At 41.2% G+C, this 19,442-nt stretch overlaps 1 protein-coding gene across 1 annotated transcript in view; it reads right to left on the bottom strand.

The window, feature by feature from the left end:
* LOC115135975 (E3 ubiquitin-protein ligase CBL-like) overlaps positions 1 to 14,929 on the bottom strand; it is a 29,221-nt gene extending 14,292 nt beyond the window's left edge. Inside the window, 5 exon segments of the mRNA XM_029671255.2 lie at positions 4,433 to 4,589; positions 4,744 to 4,890; positions 8,309 to 8,556; positions 9,883 to 10,030; positions 14,777 to 14,929. Of these exon segments, the coding sequence (XP_029527115.2) occupies positions 4,433 to 4,589; positions 4,744 to 4,890; positions 8,309 to 8,556; positions 9,883 to 10,030; positions 14,777 to 14,796 (720 nt within the window). The 5' untranslated portion in view covers positions 14,797 to 14,929.
* Positions 14,930 to 19,442: the final 4,513 nt, after the last annotated feature.

The following is a 19,442-nucleotide window of genomic DNA, read 5'->3' as shown; positions in this document are numbered from 1 at the left end:
ATTCTGGAAGAAAACCTGATGGAGTCTGCAAAAGACCTGAGACTGGGACGGAGATTTGTCTTCCAACAAGACAATGATCCAAAACATAAAGCAAAATCTACAATGGAATGGTTCAAAAATAAACATATCCAGGTGTTAGAATGGCCAAGTCAAAGTCCAGACCTGAATCCAATCGAGAATCTGTGGAAAGAACTGAAAACTGCTGTTCACAAATGCTCTCCATCCAACCTCACTGAGCTCGAGCTGTTTTGCAAGGAGGAATGGGAAAACATTTCAGTCTCTCGATGTGCAAAACTGATAGAGACATACCCCAAGTGACTTACAGCTGTAATCGCAGCAAAAGGTGGCGCTACAAAGTATTAACTTAAGGGGGCTGAATAATTTTGCACGCCCAATTTTTCAGTTTTTGATTTGTTAAAAAAGTTTGAAATATCCAATAAATGTCGTTCCACTTCATGATCGTGTCCCACTTGTTGTTGATTCTTCACAAAAAAATACAGTTTTATATCTTTGTTTGAAGCCTGAAATGTGGCAAAAGGTCGCAAAGTTCAAGGTGGCCGACTACTTTCGCAAGGCACTGTAACATGCAATGCAAAGTCCCATGTTTCATGAGCTGAAAAAAAGATCACAGACATTTTCCATATGCACAAAAAGCTGTGCAGCTTCATTAAATTGTACCCGCAAAACACCAGTCTCAACGTCAACGGTGAAAAGGCAACTCCGGGATGCTGGCCTTCTAGGCAGAGTTGCAAATAAAAATCCATCTCAGACTGGCCAAGAAAAAGAAAAGATTAAGACGGGCAAAAGAACAGACACTGGATAGAGGAACTCTGCCTAGAAGGCCAGCATCCCGGAGTTGCCTCTTCACTGTTGACGTTGAGACTGGTGTTTTGCGGGTACTATTTAATAAAGCTGCCAGTTGAGGACTTGAGGCATCGATTTCTAAAACTAGACACTAATTTTCAGTCGTGGCCAAGTTTTGAGAAATGACACAAATATACATTTCCTAAGTCTGCTGCCTCAGTTTGTATGATGGCAATTTGCATATACTCCAGAATGTTATGAAAAGTGATCAGATGAATTGTAATTAATTGCCTCTTTGCCATGCAAATGAACTGAATCCCCCAAAAAACATCTCCACTGCATTTCAGCCCTGCCACAAAAGGACCAGCTGACATGTCAGTGATTCTCTCAACACAGGTGTGAGTGTTGACGAGGACAAGGCTGGAGATCACTCGGTCATGCTGATTGAGTTTGAATAACAGACTGGAAGCTTCAAAAGGAGGGCAGTGCTTGGAATCACTGTTCTTCCTCTGTCAAACATGGTTACCTGCAAGGAAACACATGCAGTCAACATTGCTTTGCACAAAAAGGGCTTCCCGGGCAAGGATATTGCTGCCAGTAAGATTGCACCTAAATCAGCCATTTATCGGATCATCAAGAACTTCAAGGAGAGCGGTTCAATTGTTGTGAAGAAGGCTTCAGGGCACCCAAGAAAGCGCAGCAAGCGCCAAGACCATCTCTTCTCTCCAGGAAAAACATCGGGGACAGACTGATATTCTGAAAAGGGTACAAGGATTGGACTGCTGAGGACTGGGGTAAAGTCATTTTCTCTGATGAATCCCCTTTCTGATTGTTTGTTTGGGGCATCCGGGAAAAAGCTTGTCCGGAGAAGACAAGGTGAGCGCTACCATCAGTCCTGTGTCATGCCAACAGTAAAGCATCCTGAGACCATTCATGTGTGGGGTGGCTTCTCAGCCAACGGAGTGGGATCATTCACAATTTTGCCTAAGAACACAGCCATGAATAAAGAATGGTACCAACACATCCTCCGAGAGCAACTTCTACCAACCATCTAGGAACAGTTTGGTGACGAACAATCCCTTTTCCAGCATGATGGAGCACCTTGCCATAAGGCAAAAGTGATAACTAAGTGGCTTGTGGAACAAAACATCGACATTTTGGGTCCATGGCCAGGAAACTCCACAGACCTTAATTCCATTGAATTTGTGGTCAATCCTCAAGAGGCAGGTAGACAAACAAAACCCCACAAATTCTGACAAACTCCAAACATTGATTATGCAAGAATGGGCTGCCATCAGTCAGGATGTGGCCCAGAAGTTAATTGACAACATGCCAGGGTGGATTGCAGAGGTCTTGAAAAAGAAGGGTCAACACTGCAAAATTGACTCTTTGTATCAACTTCATGTAATTGTCAATAAAAGCCTTTGACACTTGTGAAATGCTTGTAATTATACTTCAGGATTTCATAGTAACATCTGACAAAAAATATCTAAAGACACTGAAGCAGCAAACTTTGTGGAAATTGATATTTGTGTCATTCTCAAAATCTTTGGCCACGACTGTACTTGTCCTCTTGCTCAGTTGTACACCGGGGCCTCCCACTCTTTCTATTCTGGTTAGGGCCCATTTGCGCGGTTCTGTAAAGGGAGTAGTGCACAGCATTGTTTTCTCAGAACACAAATAAACTGACGAGTTTCAGAAGAAAGTTCTTTGTTTCTGGCCATTTTGAGACTGTAATCGAACCCACAAATACTGATGCTCCAGATACTCAAATAGTCTAAAGAAGGCCGGTTTTATTGCTTCTTTAATCAGGACAACAGTTTTCAGCTGTGCTAACATAATTGCAAAAGGGTTTTCTAATGACCATTAGCATTTAAAATGCTAAATTTGTATTAGCTAACACAACGCGCCATTGGAACACAGGAGTGACGCCCATGTAATGGGCCTCAGTACGCCCATGTAATGGGCCTCAGTACGCCCATGTAATGGGCCTCAGTACGCCCATGTAATGGGCCTCAGTACGCCCCAAAATAAAACATTTACCATTTCCAGCTACAATAGTTATTTACAACATTAACAATGTCTACACTGTATTTCTGATCGATTTTATGTTATTTTAAATGGACAAAAATGTTTTTGAAAGAAAAACAAGGACATTCCTAAGTGAACCCTAACTTTTGAACGGTAGTTTACATGTGTGTATAGTTAATGACTATGCATATAAGATAAACAGAGAGTAGCAGCAGCGTAAAAGAGGGGTTGGGGACACACACACACACACATGGCAAATAGTCCGGGTAGCCATTTGATAAGCGGTTCAGGAGTCTTATGGTTTGGGGGTAGAAGGCTTTGTCGTGCACTCTTCACGGCTGTCTTGGTGTGTTTGGACCATGATAGTTTGTTGGAGATGTGGACACCAAGGAACTTGAACCTCTCAACCTGCTCAACTACAGCCCCATCAATTAGAATGGGGGCGTGCTCGGGCCTTTTTTTCCTGTAGTCCACAATCATCTCCTCTGTCTTGATTACGTTGAGGGATAAGGTTGTTATTTTGGCACCACCAGGCCAGGTCACTGACCTCTCTATAGGCCGTCTCATCGTTGCCCGTGATCAGGCCTACCACTGTTGTGTCGTCTGCAAACTTAATGATGGTGCTTGAGTCGTGCCTGGCCACGCAGTAACGGGTGAACAGGGAGTACAGGAGGGGACTGAGCACGCACCCCTGAGGGGCTCCAGTGTTGTTGATCTGCGTGGCGGATGTGTTGTTACCTACCCTCACCACCTGTCAGGAAGTCCAGGATCCAGTTACAGAGGGAGGTGTTTAGTCCCAGGTTCCTTAACTTATTGATGAGCTTTGAGGGCACTATGGTGTTGAACGCTGAGTTGTAGTCAATGAATAGCATTTCTCACATAGGTGTTCCTTTTGTCCACTGGCCGGTAACCACTGCTGCACTACAAACTAAACATACAGGCAACTCTGCTCCAGCTCAATTCTCAAGGCTAATTTGAGGAAGTAGTTTTGGGTTCTGTCTGCCCAGACAGACTGTGCCAACACTTGTAGCCTCTGTGCACACAAAGTCGAAGGAACTACTGTAAAGGCCCCACCCAGTTGAGAGACATCCAATAGAGGACGTACTGACTGTACTTTAACCACCCCACCCTAAATGATGATAGAGCAGCTATCTCTAGCTTTGTACTCAAACGTCTTTATTGCCTCTGATGGAATAAAAGGTACCCATGTTTTGTTAGCTTCTACAATTAACTATCTACACAGCAGTTGAGCTCTGTAAACATTTGGCTCCTCAGAGAACTTTGACTGCATGAAAGGTAGTTCATTACTTATGAATACGATAACTGCTACAGTAAGTGGTCCTGAATTGACTTAATGTAAGTCACTTTGTATTAATTTAGGAGATGCTCTTATCCAAAGTATTATGATAATGAGTGGGTCAGCAATGGGAATTGGGAGCAGTGAAAGCAGATTCCCTACATATTGGTGGTGGAAGGGGTGTACAACTATTTTGGTAGTGGATGAGTTGAGTTTCCACCATTCAATCTAAAGTGCTTTAGGCACCTGGAAAAGTTATTAAAACCCATCCATCATTATTTGCGTTTGAGAAATCATTACCTGGAAGAGCCTGGTGAAGATGTCAAACTCGAAGACGGAGATGTAGTCGTTGCATGTGAGGTCGATGGTGGACTTCAGAGCCATGGCCTCCAGGCCTGAGCTGATGGGGTGGAACTCATGAAGAGCCTGGCGGAACATCCTCCATGGAACAATGGTCCTACAGAGAGGAGAGGGTTTAGTGATACAAAAGTAGTCATTATCCCCAGGCATGTTTTTAGTTGAGCGTTTGTTTCATTTTAACCCCTTTTTAAATATGGCATCCCAACTAAGGAAATTTTATAAGATAACGGAGCCCCCCCAAAAAAACTCACTTGTCACCAAAAGACCTCCTCCAGAACTCGGCGGCGTCTGCTTTGGTGATGCGGAAGTTGTCTCCTTGGAATAGGCCATTGGGAAAGATGGCTTTTAGCTCAGCCAGCATGTGGCTGAATATCAGCGACAGCTTGGTCAAGGTCCGCCTATGAAGAAAAGGTATGTCATCTTAGCGTCCTCAGACAAACCTCATCCCTGAAGTTGACCAATGGTAATGAATTTTCTTGACTTTGGTACCCCCAGGTCAAACATTTAAGGCTAGGTAGTATAAGCCTAGTCTTTCAGGACTGGATGGCTTTGAGTTGGGGTTGGTATACAATCATTCAGTTGTAAGAATGTGTGATGAGCTTCTTAGAAGTGTCATCTGCTGAGAACCCATTGCTAAGGCACACAACACCAAACTACTAATCAATGTGTATGTTAACCTTATTTATGACCAAACTATTTCATGTGGTATATGAGTACTAGCATGTCAGTTTCTTATAATGGCACATGCATTTGTGCTACTTGTGAGTTAGAAAAATCCCTGATAGCATCATGCTTCCACAGAACTAGAATGAGATATTTATGATTGCTAAACTGAAACTAAAGTAAACAGGATGGGTTTTCGCAATGTATTTCTGAGTAGAGGAAATATACCCTAAAAAGAGCTGTTTGTTTAGCTTAAGGCGGTTCTTACATCCCCACTTTCCTTTATGCAACATGACCTGCAACTAAATAATAAATGCCCAATTCCTATTTTCTAGTATTTTTTGTTGTGGCTAAAATGGCAAAAAATATTTTCAAATAACACGTGCCTAATTAATGGAACATTGGTTTGAGGTGTGAGGTAGTTTCTTGGAAATCGTAGTCAGCATGCAGCACTCTGCCTGTCACAAACCACCATGGAGATTCAAAACACTGATAACAAAGCATCTCCCACCAGGGTCATGGGGGGGGGTTCCTGTTTTGAAGCTTAACTGCGCTTACACTTCCCCGCAAGTGGTAGAAATGTTTAACGACCCACATTAACTAAAAAACTAAGACATCATATGAGAAACCCCACCGAAAATAAGACATACCAGTAATCTTGACAACAAGAAAGCAAACATTTGCTAGGATCACCTAGGCCTACTTTTCAAGTTGGGTTCTAGCCGTTGCGCTAATTTTGACCTCACCTGGTTATACAATCAACAACTATACTGAACAAAAATAAAACGCCACAATTTAAAAGATTTTACTGAGTTAGTTCATATACAGTACATTCGGAAAGTATTCACACCCCTTCACTTTTTCCACATTGTTACATTAGCATTAATTATTTTTTGCTCCTCAATCTACACAAAATACCCCATAATGACAAAGCAAAAACAGGTTTCTAGAAATTTATGAGCAAATTTATATATATATAAAAAAAAGATATTACATTTACATAAGTATTCCGACCCTTTACTCAGTACTTTGTTGAAGCACCTTTGGCAGCGATTACAGCCTTGAGTCTTCTTGGGTATAACGCTACAAGCTTGGCACACCTGTATTTGGGGAGTTTCACCCATTCTTCTCTGCAGATCCTCAAGTTGTCAGGTTGGATGGGGAGCATTGCTGAGATGTTCGATCGGGTTCAAGTCTGGGCCAATCAAGGACATTCAGAGACTTGTCCCGAAGCCACTCTTGGCTGTCATGTGCCTTTTACTGAGGAATGGCTTCCGTCTGGCCACTCTACCATAAACGCCTGATTGGTAGAGTGCTGCAGAGACAGTTGTCCTTCTGGAAGGTACTCCCATTTCCACAGAGGAACTCTGTCAATGACCATCGGGTTCTTGGTCACCTCCCTGACCAAGGCCCTTATCCTTCGATTGCTCAGTTTGGCCAGGTGGCCAACTCTAGGAAGAGTATTGGTGGTTTCAAACTTCTTCCATTTAAGAATAATAGAGGCCACTGTGTTCTTTGAGACCTTCAATGGTGCAGAAATGATTTGGTACCCTTCCCCAGAACTGTGCCGACACAATCCTGTCTTGGAGCTCTACGGACAATTTCTTAGACCTCATGGCTTGGTTTTTGCTGTGCTATGCACTGTCAACTGTGGGACCTTGTATAGACAGGTGTGTGCCTTTTCAAATCATGTTCAATCTACTGAATTTACCACAGGTGGACTCCAAGTTGTAGAAACATCTCAAGGACGATCAATGGAAACAGGATGTACCCGAGCTCAGTTTCAAGTCTCATAGCAAAGGGTCTGAATACTTATGTAAATCAGGTATGCTTTTTATAGCTTTCTAAAAACTTGTTTTCGTTGTCATTATGGGGTATTGTATGTAGAAAAAAATATATTTAATCCATTTTAGATTAAGGCTAATGTAACAAAATGTGGGAAAAGTGAAGGGTCTGAATAGTTTCCGAATGCACTGTAAGAAAATCAGTCAATTGAAATAAATTAATTTGGGCCTAATCTGTGGATTTCACAACTGGGAATATATATCTGTTGGTCACAGATACCTTAAAAAGGTAGAGGTGTGGATCAGAAAACTAGTCAATATCTGGTGTGACCACCATTTGCCTCATGCAGCGTGACACATCTCCTTCGGATACAGTTCATCAGGGTGTTAATTGTGGCATGTGGAATGTTGTCCCACTCTTCAATGGCTGTACGAAGTTGCTAGATATTGGCAGGAACTGGAACACGCTGTCGTAAACGTTGATCCAGAGCATCACAAACATGCTCAATGTGTGACATGTCTGGTGAGTATGCAGGCCATGGAAGAACTGGGACATTTTTAGCTTCCAGGAATTGTGTACAGATCCTTGCGACATGGGGCCGTTCATGCTGAAAAATGTGATGGCGGCGGATGAATGGCACGTCACTGGGCCTCAGGATATCGCCACGGTGTCTCTGTGCATTCAAATCACCATCAATAAAATGCAATTGTGTTCATTGTGCCTAGTTTATGCCTGCCCATACCATAACACTATCGCCACCATGGGGCACTCTGCTCACATGAGCAAACCACTCACCCACCCAACACCATACACATCGACTGTGGTTGTGAGGCCGGTTGGACGTACTACCAAATTCTCAAAAATGACGGAGGAAGCTTATGGTAGATAGAAGAACATTAGATTCTCTGGCAACAGCTGTGGTGGACATTCTAGCAGTCAGCATGCCAATTGCACGCTCCCTCAAACTTGAGACATTTGTGGCATTGTGTTGTGTGACAAAACTGCACATTTTAGAGTGGCCTTTTATTGTTCCTAGCACAAGGTGCACCTGTGTAATGTTCATGCTGTTTTAATCAGCTTCTTGATATGCCACACCTGTCAGGTGGATAGATTATCTTGGCAAAGGAGAAATTCTCACTAACAGGGATGTAAACAAATTTGTGCACAATTTGAGAGAAATAACCTTTTAGTGTATATGGAACATTTCTGGGATCTTTTATTTCAGCTCATGAAACATGGGACCAATACTTTAAATGTTGCATTTATATTTTTGTTTGGTTTATAAACTATTGCCTTGAAGAAACAACATGTTGGCTATAGCAGAAACAGACTGGCTATCAGCAGGCGCAATATACCCCTCCATTTTACCTGGGTTGAGAGTTCTCCTCATACATGCGCTCCTTGGCCTCCTTGAACAAGCTCATGGTCTGCTTGATCTTATTGGTCAGGTTCTCCATCACCACCCGGAAGTACTCATTCTCCCCAAGCGTCTCTATCTTGCCCTCGTAGCGTGACAGTATGGTGCGGAGGTGCTGGTAGGTGTCTGGCAGTAGGTCCAGGATGTATGGGGGGCTGTTCTTCAGGGCCACCTTCGGGTTCTGGCACAGACGCACCACCTGTGTGGGAAAGGGAGGGTGAGACGAAGTCGGAGGAAACTGGAGAAAGCAGTCCCGCATACCAGAATGACTGGTCATATAACAATGGGTTCTCAGATGTTTCTTTTTCCCCACCCCTTTATTGCTTTTTTAAAAGCTTACATGCTCTGCTCTACATCTGTCTATGCATGGGCTGTGTCAACACTTGATCTTTGTCAAGACAAAAAAAACTGTCTTGGGTCATAATAATTGCTCAAGGTAAGTAGTTAGGAGAGCAAGTCTGGCTCTAGAAATTACAAGAACTGAAAGTGTCACTAGTAATATCATGCGTACACTGGGATGGAATTAAAACAACGACACAGGATACAGATGCACTTGTTTTGTTCTGCCTTTATGTGGGCCAACTGCATGAATGGGGAAGATAGATATTTGAATGTAGAGACAGAATAAGCATATCATGATACACAGTGTGAGAGTAAATTTGGGGTATGAGTGACCTGGATATTTACATTCAAGTGGAGAATTCAACATTTACATTGTGGCTCCTGCTTGTGGTTAAACCAATTTTTTACAGTCTGGATGATGTTTGTAATTCAACTGGTTCATTCAACCAGGCCTAGCCAGTCCCTTGTTATGGTCTCAATTGTCTAATGACAGTACACCAAGTAGTCCTCATCTTTGTTTTTAAGAAAATACAATTCAAAAATGTAAGTGTTGATATTTTTACCACACCAGTAGTAGGAAAGGGAACATACAACCTCAAATGATAGGCCTACACGATTGTATGACAAAATAATTAGGTATTGTTGTTCTGGTTGAATAGGCCATTTGACACAGGGATCAGGTACAATTGTGTTAATTCAAGCTGAGTCAGTGAGCAAAAAAATAAATATTGAAAAAAAAACACGTGATAGTTCAATCACACATTTGAAAATAGACTTAGTTGTGAAACTCAATAGCCAAGTGTCTTCCTGCCAAAGACAACTTGTACACTGTTGAAATCAAAATACTAAACATTGCTCAATTAGCATAATTTGTGAAATTCGGGCCATTTGGGGGAACAACGTATTGGATACCATTTTATGAAGAAAAATAACTAATGTCTGAAAACATTTGCTTCATTTTGCAGAATAAATAGTATTTACATGATTAGTCGGGGTAATTGTTCCCCTCATTTAGAAAAAAGACTGTCAAACCATATCTCTCCTATATTCTGTGACCTATTGTTTTGTCATTGCTACACTATGGACATTACAGTAAACCTGGCATTTCATATGTTAAGTATTCTTGCAATTTAAATGCACTTCCCATAAGACCAGAGAGGAAATTAGATGGCTTGTTACCTACCTTATCCATAAGTTTCCAGCATTTCTCCACCATTTTCTTGTCTACCACTGCAGGTTGGTGAGGCTGGAGAAGCTGGTGATGGGGCTGAAATGCGTCCTTCATCAAGCCGATGAGACCTGCGCCCCTCCTCGGATTTCCTGCCATGCTTCTGTCGCCGGCCGGGGGAGAACCCCGAGGCGGTCAATGAATGACAATTCTGGGCACGTATTTACAGACAACTGCCGTGATTACTGTCTCTATTGTTATCTGATAAAAGAGTAATAATCACACAAACCTTGCTAGACGAAGAAAATCGTGAGCTTGCTAACTAGCTAATTTAAAGTCCTCATCCGCCTTCTCATTTCGCCGGAAAAGACAGGGGTTTGCATAACTCAACCTCCTGCCTGTTTTTTATTTTATTTCTGACCCGTCTGTTATCTTTGGAGACAGGTAAATACAAAGGCGTACATCTTCAGACATTCAGCTAAACAGGAAAGTAACTACTATTTGTCTGTTTTCTTCCTATGTTTCCGTTTTTTTTTTTTTGCCTGTAGAGTGAATTGGCTAACTTCCGGCTTGGAATGATCTTCAAATGTCAAAATAAAAGTCATTTTGAAACCCATGAAATAATGCACTTCTGACAATTACGTTTTTAATGAATACAAACATTACAATGCAATCAAAACAAGAAAAAAATGTAAAAAATACCAAATGACAAAAACGTAGGCACATTCTTCATGCTTTATTTAAGCAATAAGGTCCGAGGTGGTGTGGTATATGGCCAATATACCATGGCTAAGCGCTCCGCACAACACTGAGTGCCTGGATACAGCCCTTAGCCATGGTATATTGGCCATATACCACAAACCCCCGAGGTGCCTTATTGCGATTATAAACTGGTTACCAACATAATTAATGCAGTACAAATAAATGTTTCATCACACCCATGGTATACGGTCTGATATACCACAGCTGTCAGCCAATCAGCATTCAGGCCTCAAACCACCCAGTTTATAATGAGAAATACATTTTTATATATACTGAGTTCAGTAATTCAACAAAGATGTGTTGTCAGTCATAATTGTTGGTTTAGATGTACTGTAGTTATGTGCCTTGTAAAAAAGGAAGAAGATGTATGTTCCACATATTTTACATGTTACAAAATCACTAACAAAGGAGGACTACGACAGCACTATGTCTGTGTTGGCAGCTGTTGGGTCACCTAAGCTATTTTTTAGGATTCCAAGTGCTGCAGTGCAATATATTATTCTATTCTGCCTCAAAGCCAAGAGTGACTCCCATAGGCTCATAGACATATGTGTTAAAATGTATGTAGGAACTGTAGAGGATGGTGTTCTGGATAAAGCATTCAAGAGCAAAACAAGTTGACAACAGGCTCTGACAGTCAAGCCAGCAGTGTGTGCTGGCTCTAGTTCACATCTACCCTCAGAGAGAGTATGTCCTGCTCTCAGCCTGGCTAAAGAAAGAGGTCTCATCTTTTGCTGACCAGTAAGGTTCGTAGTGTACAGATGGAGGAGGTACAGCTGCCCTCCAAACGTAATGTTCTCATCCAGCATTTTGACTAGGCCTCCATTACAATAACTTACATTCCATTGAACAAGGAGCGGCACACCAACACATTGGTGAAGAACTAAAAACGGATATGCACAAAAAGCCTACCAGACGAGACAGTGCGTTCAAAGAGCCGGGAACCCTCAAGGTGCACTTCTCCATTACTGTACTGGAGCTTATCGCATCTCACCTGTGGGCATCAAAAGTCTACCCTCTTGGGCGGTCACTCAGTACTCCTGTAGCAGCCAAGGAAGTCTGGGTCAAAGGTTATCAGTCACATGCTGAGGGTGCGGCGATTTTCTTGCACATGCTCAGTAGTACCTGGACCACCCAGGACGACTCGTCCTCCATTAGTGAGGTTAACAGGGGAGGGCCAAACACAGCGCACATCCAACCCGGAAGCCAGCCGCACCAATGTGCCGAAGGAAACACCGTGTACCTGGCAACCTTGGCTAGCGCGCACTGCGCCCGTCCCGCCACAGGAGTCGCTGGTGCGCGATGTGACAAGGACATCCCTACCGACCAAGCCCTCCCTAACCCGGACGACGCTAGGCCAATTGTGCGTCGCCCCACGGACCTCCCGGTCGCGGCCGGTTACGACAGAGCCTGGGCGCGAACCCAGAGTCTCTGATAGTACAGCGCCCTTAACCACTGCGCCACCCGGGAGGCCATCGGTAACAACCTTAACAAGTATGTAGTGGATGCGTTTATGTTGAGGACACAATGACCTGTTAGAAGACCAACATATTGGACAACTCCTCCTGCAGGTGTTAACAACTGGCAACTTGCACATGACCAGTACTCGCCTACCAGTCGAGGCAGTGTGTTCAAATAGATAGTACCCTCAAGTGGTGCACTCCTGCACTACTGGAGCATGCAGTGGATCCACTTAAGTGCTGAGGACGACATGACCTGCCGGAAGACCATTTCAAATCCACAGTATAACCTGGTGGACATAGAGAGGGAAAATTACCCTCAGCCTATCTCCAATTTGGGAACAAGGGGCAATAGCCCCAAATGGGATATCTGATGTTCACTAACATACAAGCCCTAAGAGGAACGAGCACCACATCTCCATCCAGTGAAAAACCATGTCAGAGACAGCAAACGGCATGGGGACAAGGGGTTTGCAATGTATGAGCTACCGCTGTGACAAACCCAATGAAGAGAAACTTCCACTATAGGATCAACCTCCCCACATATAAATTGAAGCAAGACAGTATCGGGGAAAACATAAAGAACAATAATACAAATACAGTTGAAGTCGGAAGTTTACATACACCTCAGCCAAATACATTTCAACTCTGTTTTTCACAATTCCTGATATTTAATACAAGTAACAATTCCCTGTCTCAGGTCAGTTGGGATCACCACTTTACTTTAAGAATGTGAAATGTCAGAATAATAGTAGAGAGAATTATTTATTTCAGCTTTTATTTCTTTCATCACATTCCCAGTGGGTCAGAAGTTTACATACACTCAATTAGTATTTGGTAGCTTTGCCTTTAAATTGTTTAACTTGGATCAAACTTATTGTGGGAAGTTTTAAGTTTTCATAACAATCTGTATTTTTGGACACCGATCATGGCCGATTACATTGCACTCCACGAGGAGACTGAGTGGCAGGCTGACTACCTGTTATGAGAGTGCAGCAAGGAGCCAAGGTAAGGTGCTAGCATTAAACGTATCTTATAAAAAATAATAAATCTTAACATAAACACTAGTTAACTACACATGGTTGATGATATTACTAGTTTATCTAGCTTGTCCTGCGTTGCATATAATCGATGTGGTGCCTGTTAATTTATCATTGAATCGCAGCCTACTTCGCCAAACGGGTGATTTAACAAGCGCATTCGCGAAAGAAACACTGTCGTTGCACCAATGTGTACCTAACCATAAACATCAACACCTTTCTTAAAATCAATACACAAGTATATATTTTTAAACCTGCATATTTAGTTAATATTGTCTGCTAACATGAATTTCTTTTAACTATGGACATTGTGTCACTTCTCTTGCGTTCTGTGCAACAGAGTCAGGGTATATGCAGCAGTTTGGGCCGCCTGGCTCGTTGCGAACTGTGTGAAGACTATTTCTTCCTAACAAAGACAGCCAACTTCGCCAAACGGGGGATGATTTCACAAAAGCGCATTTGCGAAAAAAGCACAATCTTTGAACGAATGTACCTAACCATAAACATCAATGCCTTTCTTAAAATCAATACACAGAAGTATATATTTTTAAACCTGCATATTAAGCTAAAATAAATTCATGTTAGCAGGCAATATTAAACTAGGGAAATTATGTCATTTCTCATTGCATGCAGAGTCAGGATATATATTCAACAGTTTGGGCCGCCTGGCTCGTTGCGAACTAATTTGACAGAATTTTACGTAATTATGACATAACATTGAAGGTTGTGCAATGTAACAGCAATATTTAGACTTATGGATGCCACCCATTAGATAAAATACGTATTTCACTGAAAGAATAAATGTTTTGTTTTCGAAATGATAGTTTCCAGATTTGACCATATTAATGACCTAAGGCTCGTATTTATGTGTGTTATTATATTATAATTAAGTCTATGATTTGATAGAGCAGTCTGACCGAGTGGTGGTAGGCAGCAGCAGGTTTGTAAGCATTCATTCAAACAGCACTTCACTGCGTTTGCCAGCCGCTCTTCAAGCATTGCGCTGTTTATGACTTCAAGCCTATCAACTCCCGAGATTAGGCTGGCAATACTAAAGTACCTATTAGAACATCCAATAGTCAAAGGTATATGAAATACAAATGGTATAGAGAGAAATAGTCCTATAATAACTACAACCGAAAACTTCTTACCTGGGAATATTGAAGACTCGTGTTAAAAGGAACCACTAGCTTTCATATGTTCTCATGTTCTGAACAAGGAACTTAAATGTTAGCTTTTTTACATGGTCACATATTGCACTTTGACTTTCTTCTCCAAAACTTTGTTTTTGCATTATTTAAACCAAATTTGAGACTAAATAGATTTTATTGATGTATTATATTAAGTTAAAATAAGTGTTCATTGTTGATTCAGTATTGTTGTAATTGTCATTATTATAAATATATATATAAAAATCGTCCGATTAATCGGTATCAGCTTTTTTTGGTCCTCCAATAATCAGTATAGCGTTGAAAAGTCATAATCGGTCGACCTCTAATGGAAACCATATGTTTGAAGTGTTTAATACCGTTCCATGTATTCTGTTCCAGCCATTACCATGAGCCTGTCCTCATCATTTAAGGTGCCACCAGTGACACACAAATAACATAAAAGCCTACCAGGCTACATTCTAAAACACCAACTCACCTTGCACAGTGCTCAAACATCTATCCAACCTTTTCCAATAGTCTCTGCACCGCGTCAGGTAGGGCAGGCTATGCACCATAAGCTTGACCTGAAACAACCTGAGAAAAGAAAGCATATGTACGGATTTTTATCAAAGCAGTTTATCTAGAAAACTAATACTTGCATGTTACATCATACGTCAGTTTGGCTGCGCACATAATACGTCTCAACTACCAAGAAAGGCTCATGGAACCCGATTTGTAGTTGGTTCAAGGACCTAACATATTTTAATAACAACGAAACAATGGCGTGCATAGGTCTACTGAGTAATGGTCGTATCGTAGACCGTTGAAGGTTGTGATAGTGAACACTAGATATGTTGATAGCCCACGGGACATGCATATGAAATAAACCACTCCTTGTCAATCCAATTTGACTCTTCAGGCACAAGCCAGTAAAGCAATTAGGCAAGATAGTTTCTAGTTATAATTTAATCCCAGTGCAGTTCCTCATTTACAAATCTTAAACCCCGAGTGAGCACTATATTCGGCGTATATAAACCGATAAACACATTTGATAATTCTTTCGTTTCTACGATTTCACTTAAGACTCAGATCTTGAAAAATCCCTTTATTTTGAAAGCCATTCATTTAAAAAAAACACTACAGGAAGTTGGTCCCACCAGCTATTTAGCCCCTCTCTCCAAGTACCCCTGACTGCAGCGTGCAATTCGGGGCCGGGCTCAATGTGGGCGGAGTCAAACGTTTGAACCCGCCCACCCTTTGTCCATTTGAGGTTTGACAGTCACACACTGAATACAACAAACATGTATGCGCAAGGCACACGTTGAATACAAACGCATTTTTGAAGATCGTAAGAAATATTATATAAAGTGGTACCTGCAGATGTGTTGTAACACTTTTAGCTTCATGCTATATTGGAGATAAGCTACTAATATTGTCGCAGTGAGCAGACTTGTGTCCTGTTAAAATTGTGTTGATAAGTGTTTAATTATATTATTTAATTGAGCATATATACACACAGTTACTACCCATCCTGATTAATAATGCTATTTACTTTCCTAATGAGAATGGAGACAGATTATTCCATATAGACATACTGACAAGCTGAATGTGCTTTGTACATTAAGTTATACCAGCGCCAGCAAAGAGATCAAAGACTCGGGTGACTACTACATCATCTTTACTAGTGATGAGCTTTGAGGGTACTATGGTGTTGAACCCTGAGCTGTAGTCAATGAATAGCATTCTCACATAGGTGTTCCTTTTGTCCAGGTGGGAAAGGGCACTGTGGAGTGCAATAGAGATTGCATCATCTGTGGATCTGTTGGTGCGGTATGCAAATTGGAGTGGGTCTAGGGTTTCTGGGATAATGGTGTTGATGTGAGCCATTACCAGCCTTTCAAAGCACTTCATGGCTACGGACGTGAGTGCCACGGGTCGGTAGTCATTTAGGTAGGTTGCCTTTGTGTTCTTGGGCACAGGGACTATGGTGGTCGCTTGAAGCATGTTGGTATTACAGACTCAATCAGGGACATGTTGAAAATGTCAGTGAAGACACCTGTCAGTTGGTCAGCACATGCTCGGAGCACACGTCCTGGTAATCCATCTGGCCCCGCAGCCTTGTGAATGTTGACCTGTTTACAGGTCTTACTCACGTCGGCTACGTAGAGCGTGATCACACAGTCGTCCGGAACAGCTGATGCTCTTATGCATGCCTCAGTGTTGCTTGCCTCGAAGCGAGCATAGAAGTGATTTAGCGCATCTGGTAGGCTCGTATCACTGTACAGCTCGTGGCTGTGCTTCCCTTTGTAGTCTGTAATAGTTTGCAAGCCCTGCCACATCCGATGAGTGTCGGAGCCGGTGTTGTATTTTTTATTAGTGTTGCACCATTGTTTTTATGTAATGTAACCATATACTATTTCAGTAGCACATGTTTTAGAGTGATGGACTGTGCCATCCCCATGGCCTCCACAATGGATTAGTCCACTCAGACAATTGCAAATCCTTTTACTGCAAGAAATGCTTAATTCTGCAGTAATTCATATAAAGGCTTTGTGTGAGTTCATAGACCTACAGTCAGTGTTCAGATTTCAGTTTCCATTTAACCCATCTGAACAGTAGGCTACTGTGATTATTTGAAGTACCCTCTTGTGACTGCCAAATTTGTATAGCCCTCACAATCATCACACAACATGCTTCTACACCTGCATTGCTTGCTGTTTGTGGTTTTAGGCTGGGTTTCTGTACAGCACTTTGTGACATCAGCTGATGTAAGAAGGGCTTAATAAATACATTTGATTTGACAACATAGCTGGCATTGCTATCATAGTATTTTACCACTTCACCAAATCCTTCCCAAAATTCCCTTTTCTGGCCCTCCCTTCTCTTTATTTTAAACTCTCCATTTCTTAGCTTTTCTCTTATGACATTGTCCTTTTTGCCTCCATGCATGGAAATATCTGTATTTCATTTTCAATAAATTCGCCAAATACAAATTCGCCAAATATTTTTTAACTGTCATTATGGGATATTGTGTAGATGGGTCAGAAAAAATATACATTTAATCAATTTCGAATTCAGGCTGTAACACCAACATGTGGAATCAAGGTGTATGCATATTTTCTGAACGCACTGTACAGGACACGCATTAAAGAATGGACATTTTAACAAGTATCAACTGATACTGACACGGTGTAGTCAGAGGTACACTCTGCCAACACTCATCACCATTCAACTCCATTGAGTATCGTGGAGTTGAGAATTCTCAGCTACTAGCTAGGTAACTACTGTGATTGTGTACCTGCCATTGCCACTGAATATGAATCTGTAAGTGAAATACTCTTACTTAGAATGTTTTTGTTTCTAGAATCACAATCATCAAGGACACAAAAGTCCCTAACGCCTGCCTCTTCACATTGAACAAAGAGGATCACACACTTGGCAACATCATCAGACTGTTGTGTCCGTCGTTAAATGAAGACCAAGGTGCAGCGTGGTAGGCGTACATTTTCTTTTAATTATAAATGTTCCACCAAAAAACAATAAACAACTCAACGAACGTAAAGCTAGGAGTGCAAACACATGCAACAACCAAAGACAAAATCCCACAACTGAAGGTGGGAAAAAGGGCTGCCTCTGATTGGGAACCATACTCGGCCAACAAAGAAATATAAACATAGATTTCCCACCCTATAGAGAATTTAAAGGATCTCTAAGGTCAGGGCGTGACACAGACAGTGAGTTCAACTATTTAATTTCATTTAGATTTTTAGTGCATTAAAATATCATTGTAAAACTCTTCATAACTTAATTTTCTTGTTTTTGCAGACAACCTCTGAAGGACCCCCAGGTGCTCTTTGCTGGCTATAAGGTCCCTCATCCTCTGGAGCACAAGATTGTGATCCGTGTTCAGACTACAGTCCTCAGGAGGCTTTCACTAATGCCATCACTGACCTCATCAGTGAGCTGTCCTCGTTGGAGGAGAGATTTAGGGTGAGGACATGAGATACCGTCAACACATTTCATAATATCTCTCAATATTGGATTGACAAGGGTTTGTCTGTGTATTTCGTGGAACAGTTCTAGTGTAGCTGACTGTCAATGTATAATAACATTATATTTATCATTCTCTATACTAGAATGGGTTGTGGAAAATGATCATTTTTGACAAAAATGTATGTAAGCACCATCTACGTTCCATCAATCTTCACTTGCAATAACTAGCAATATACCTGAAACACTCATCTTCAAAACTATTTTTTTAACCAAGAGATATAATATAAAAACAAAAGTTAAATGACTATATGACAATAGACACAGATAGATTAGCTGAATGTGTAACAAATAAATGCATGATATCTCTTTAAACTTTGTTTCAGGTTTCAGGTTGTTTTAGGATAAGCACAAGCAAGAAGGAATTGAATGAGGATTGGTGCATAATGTTGAGAAAGAGGATGTCACTTTGAAGAGTTCTCAATATCATGAACTGTTCCACTTTTCATTTGACTAGGATTCTTTAAAATGACTGTATTTTAGACAAGGTACAGCATGGTCCCTTTATCTAAGTACTGAATGGAGTTTTCATTCTAGACCATGATAACATATATGCAGGAATGGATGTAATTGTATCGGTCAAATAATTGTATTTTTCTAACACAGAAACATTATAAGGAAACGTGTGATTTAAAACTGAAATTCTGAGCTCATACGGTGGTTTGGTATATTCAAAACAGAAGCACATGTTGTTAAACTCATTCGAATCCAATTCTGTACTGTAGTTCTAACCAGCTGAAAGTTGGCAAGCATGGTTTAAAACTTTATTTAATGGAAATATTTTGCATCATATTCATTGCTGTTAAATGTTTTAGTTTTGCAATGCCCAACATGCTCCATATTTGGCCCTAAATTGTCTGAGAATAATGGTTTGTTATGTACTGTAAGGTTTGTTTTTGTTTTTAAATAAATCATTATTGTAATTTTTCTTCATACCTTTTACATTCTTACAAAGCCTCTATTGCAAGCATCAGTGACTACAACATGAGACACTAATGTGAAAAGAGCAAATAAAAATTTGATTTATTCTACTGTTGGGTTTGAATGATTCTACTGTATTTGATGCATTTTGCCTTGTTCAATGCGGAACTTAACTCATTTGATGTTTTTGC

The sequence above is a fragment of the Oncorhynchus nerka genome, linkage group LG10, assembly GCF_034236695.1.
Source record: "Oncorhynchus nerka isolate Pitt River linkage group LG10, Oner_Uvic_2.0, whole genome shotgun sequence".
Lineage (NCBI taxonomy): Eukaryota > Metazoa > Chordata > Actinopteri > Salmoniformes > Salmonidae > Oncorhynchus > Oncorhynchus nerka.
This window is presented reverse-complemented; position numbering and strand designations above follow the sequence as displayed.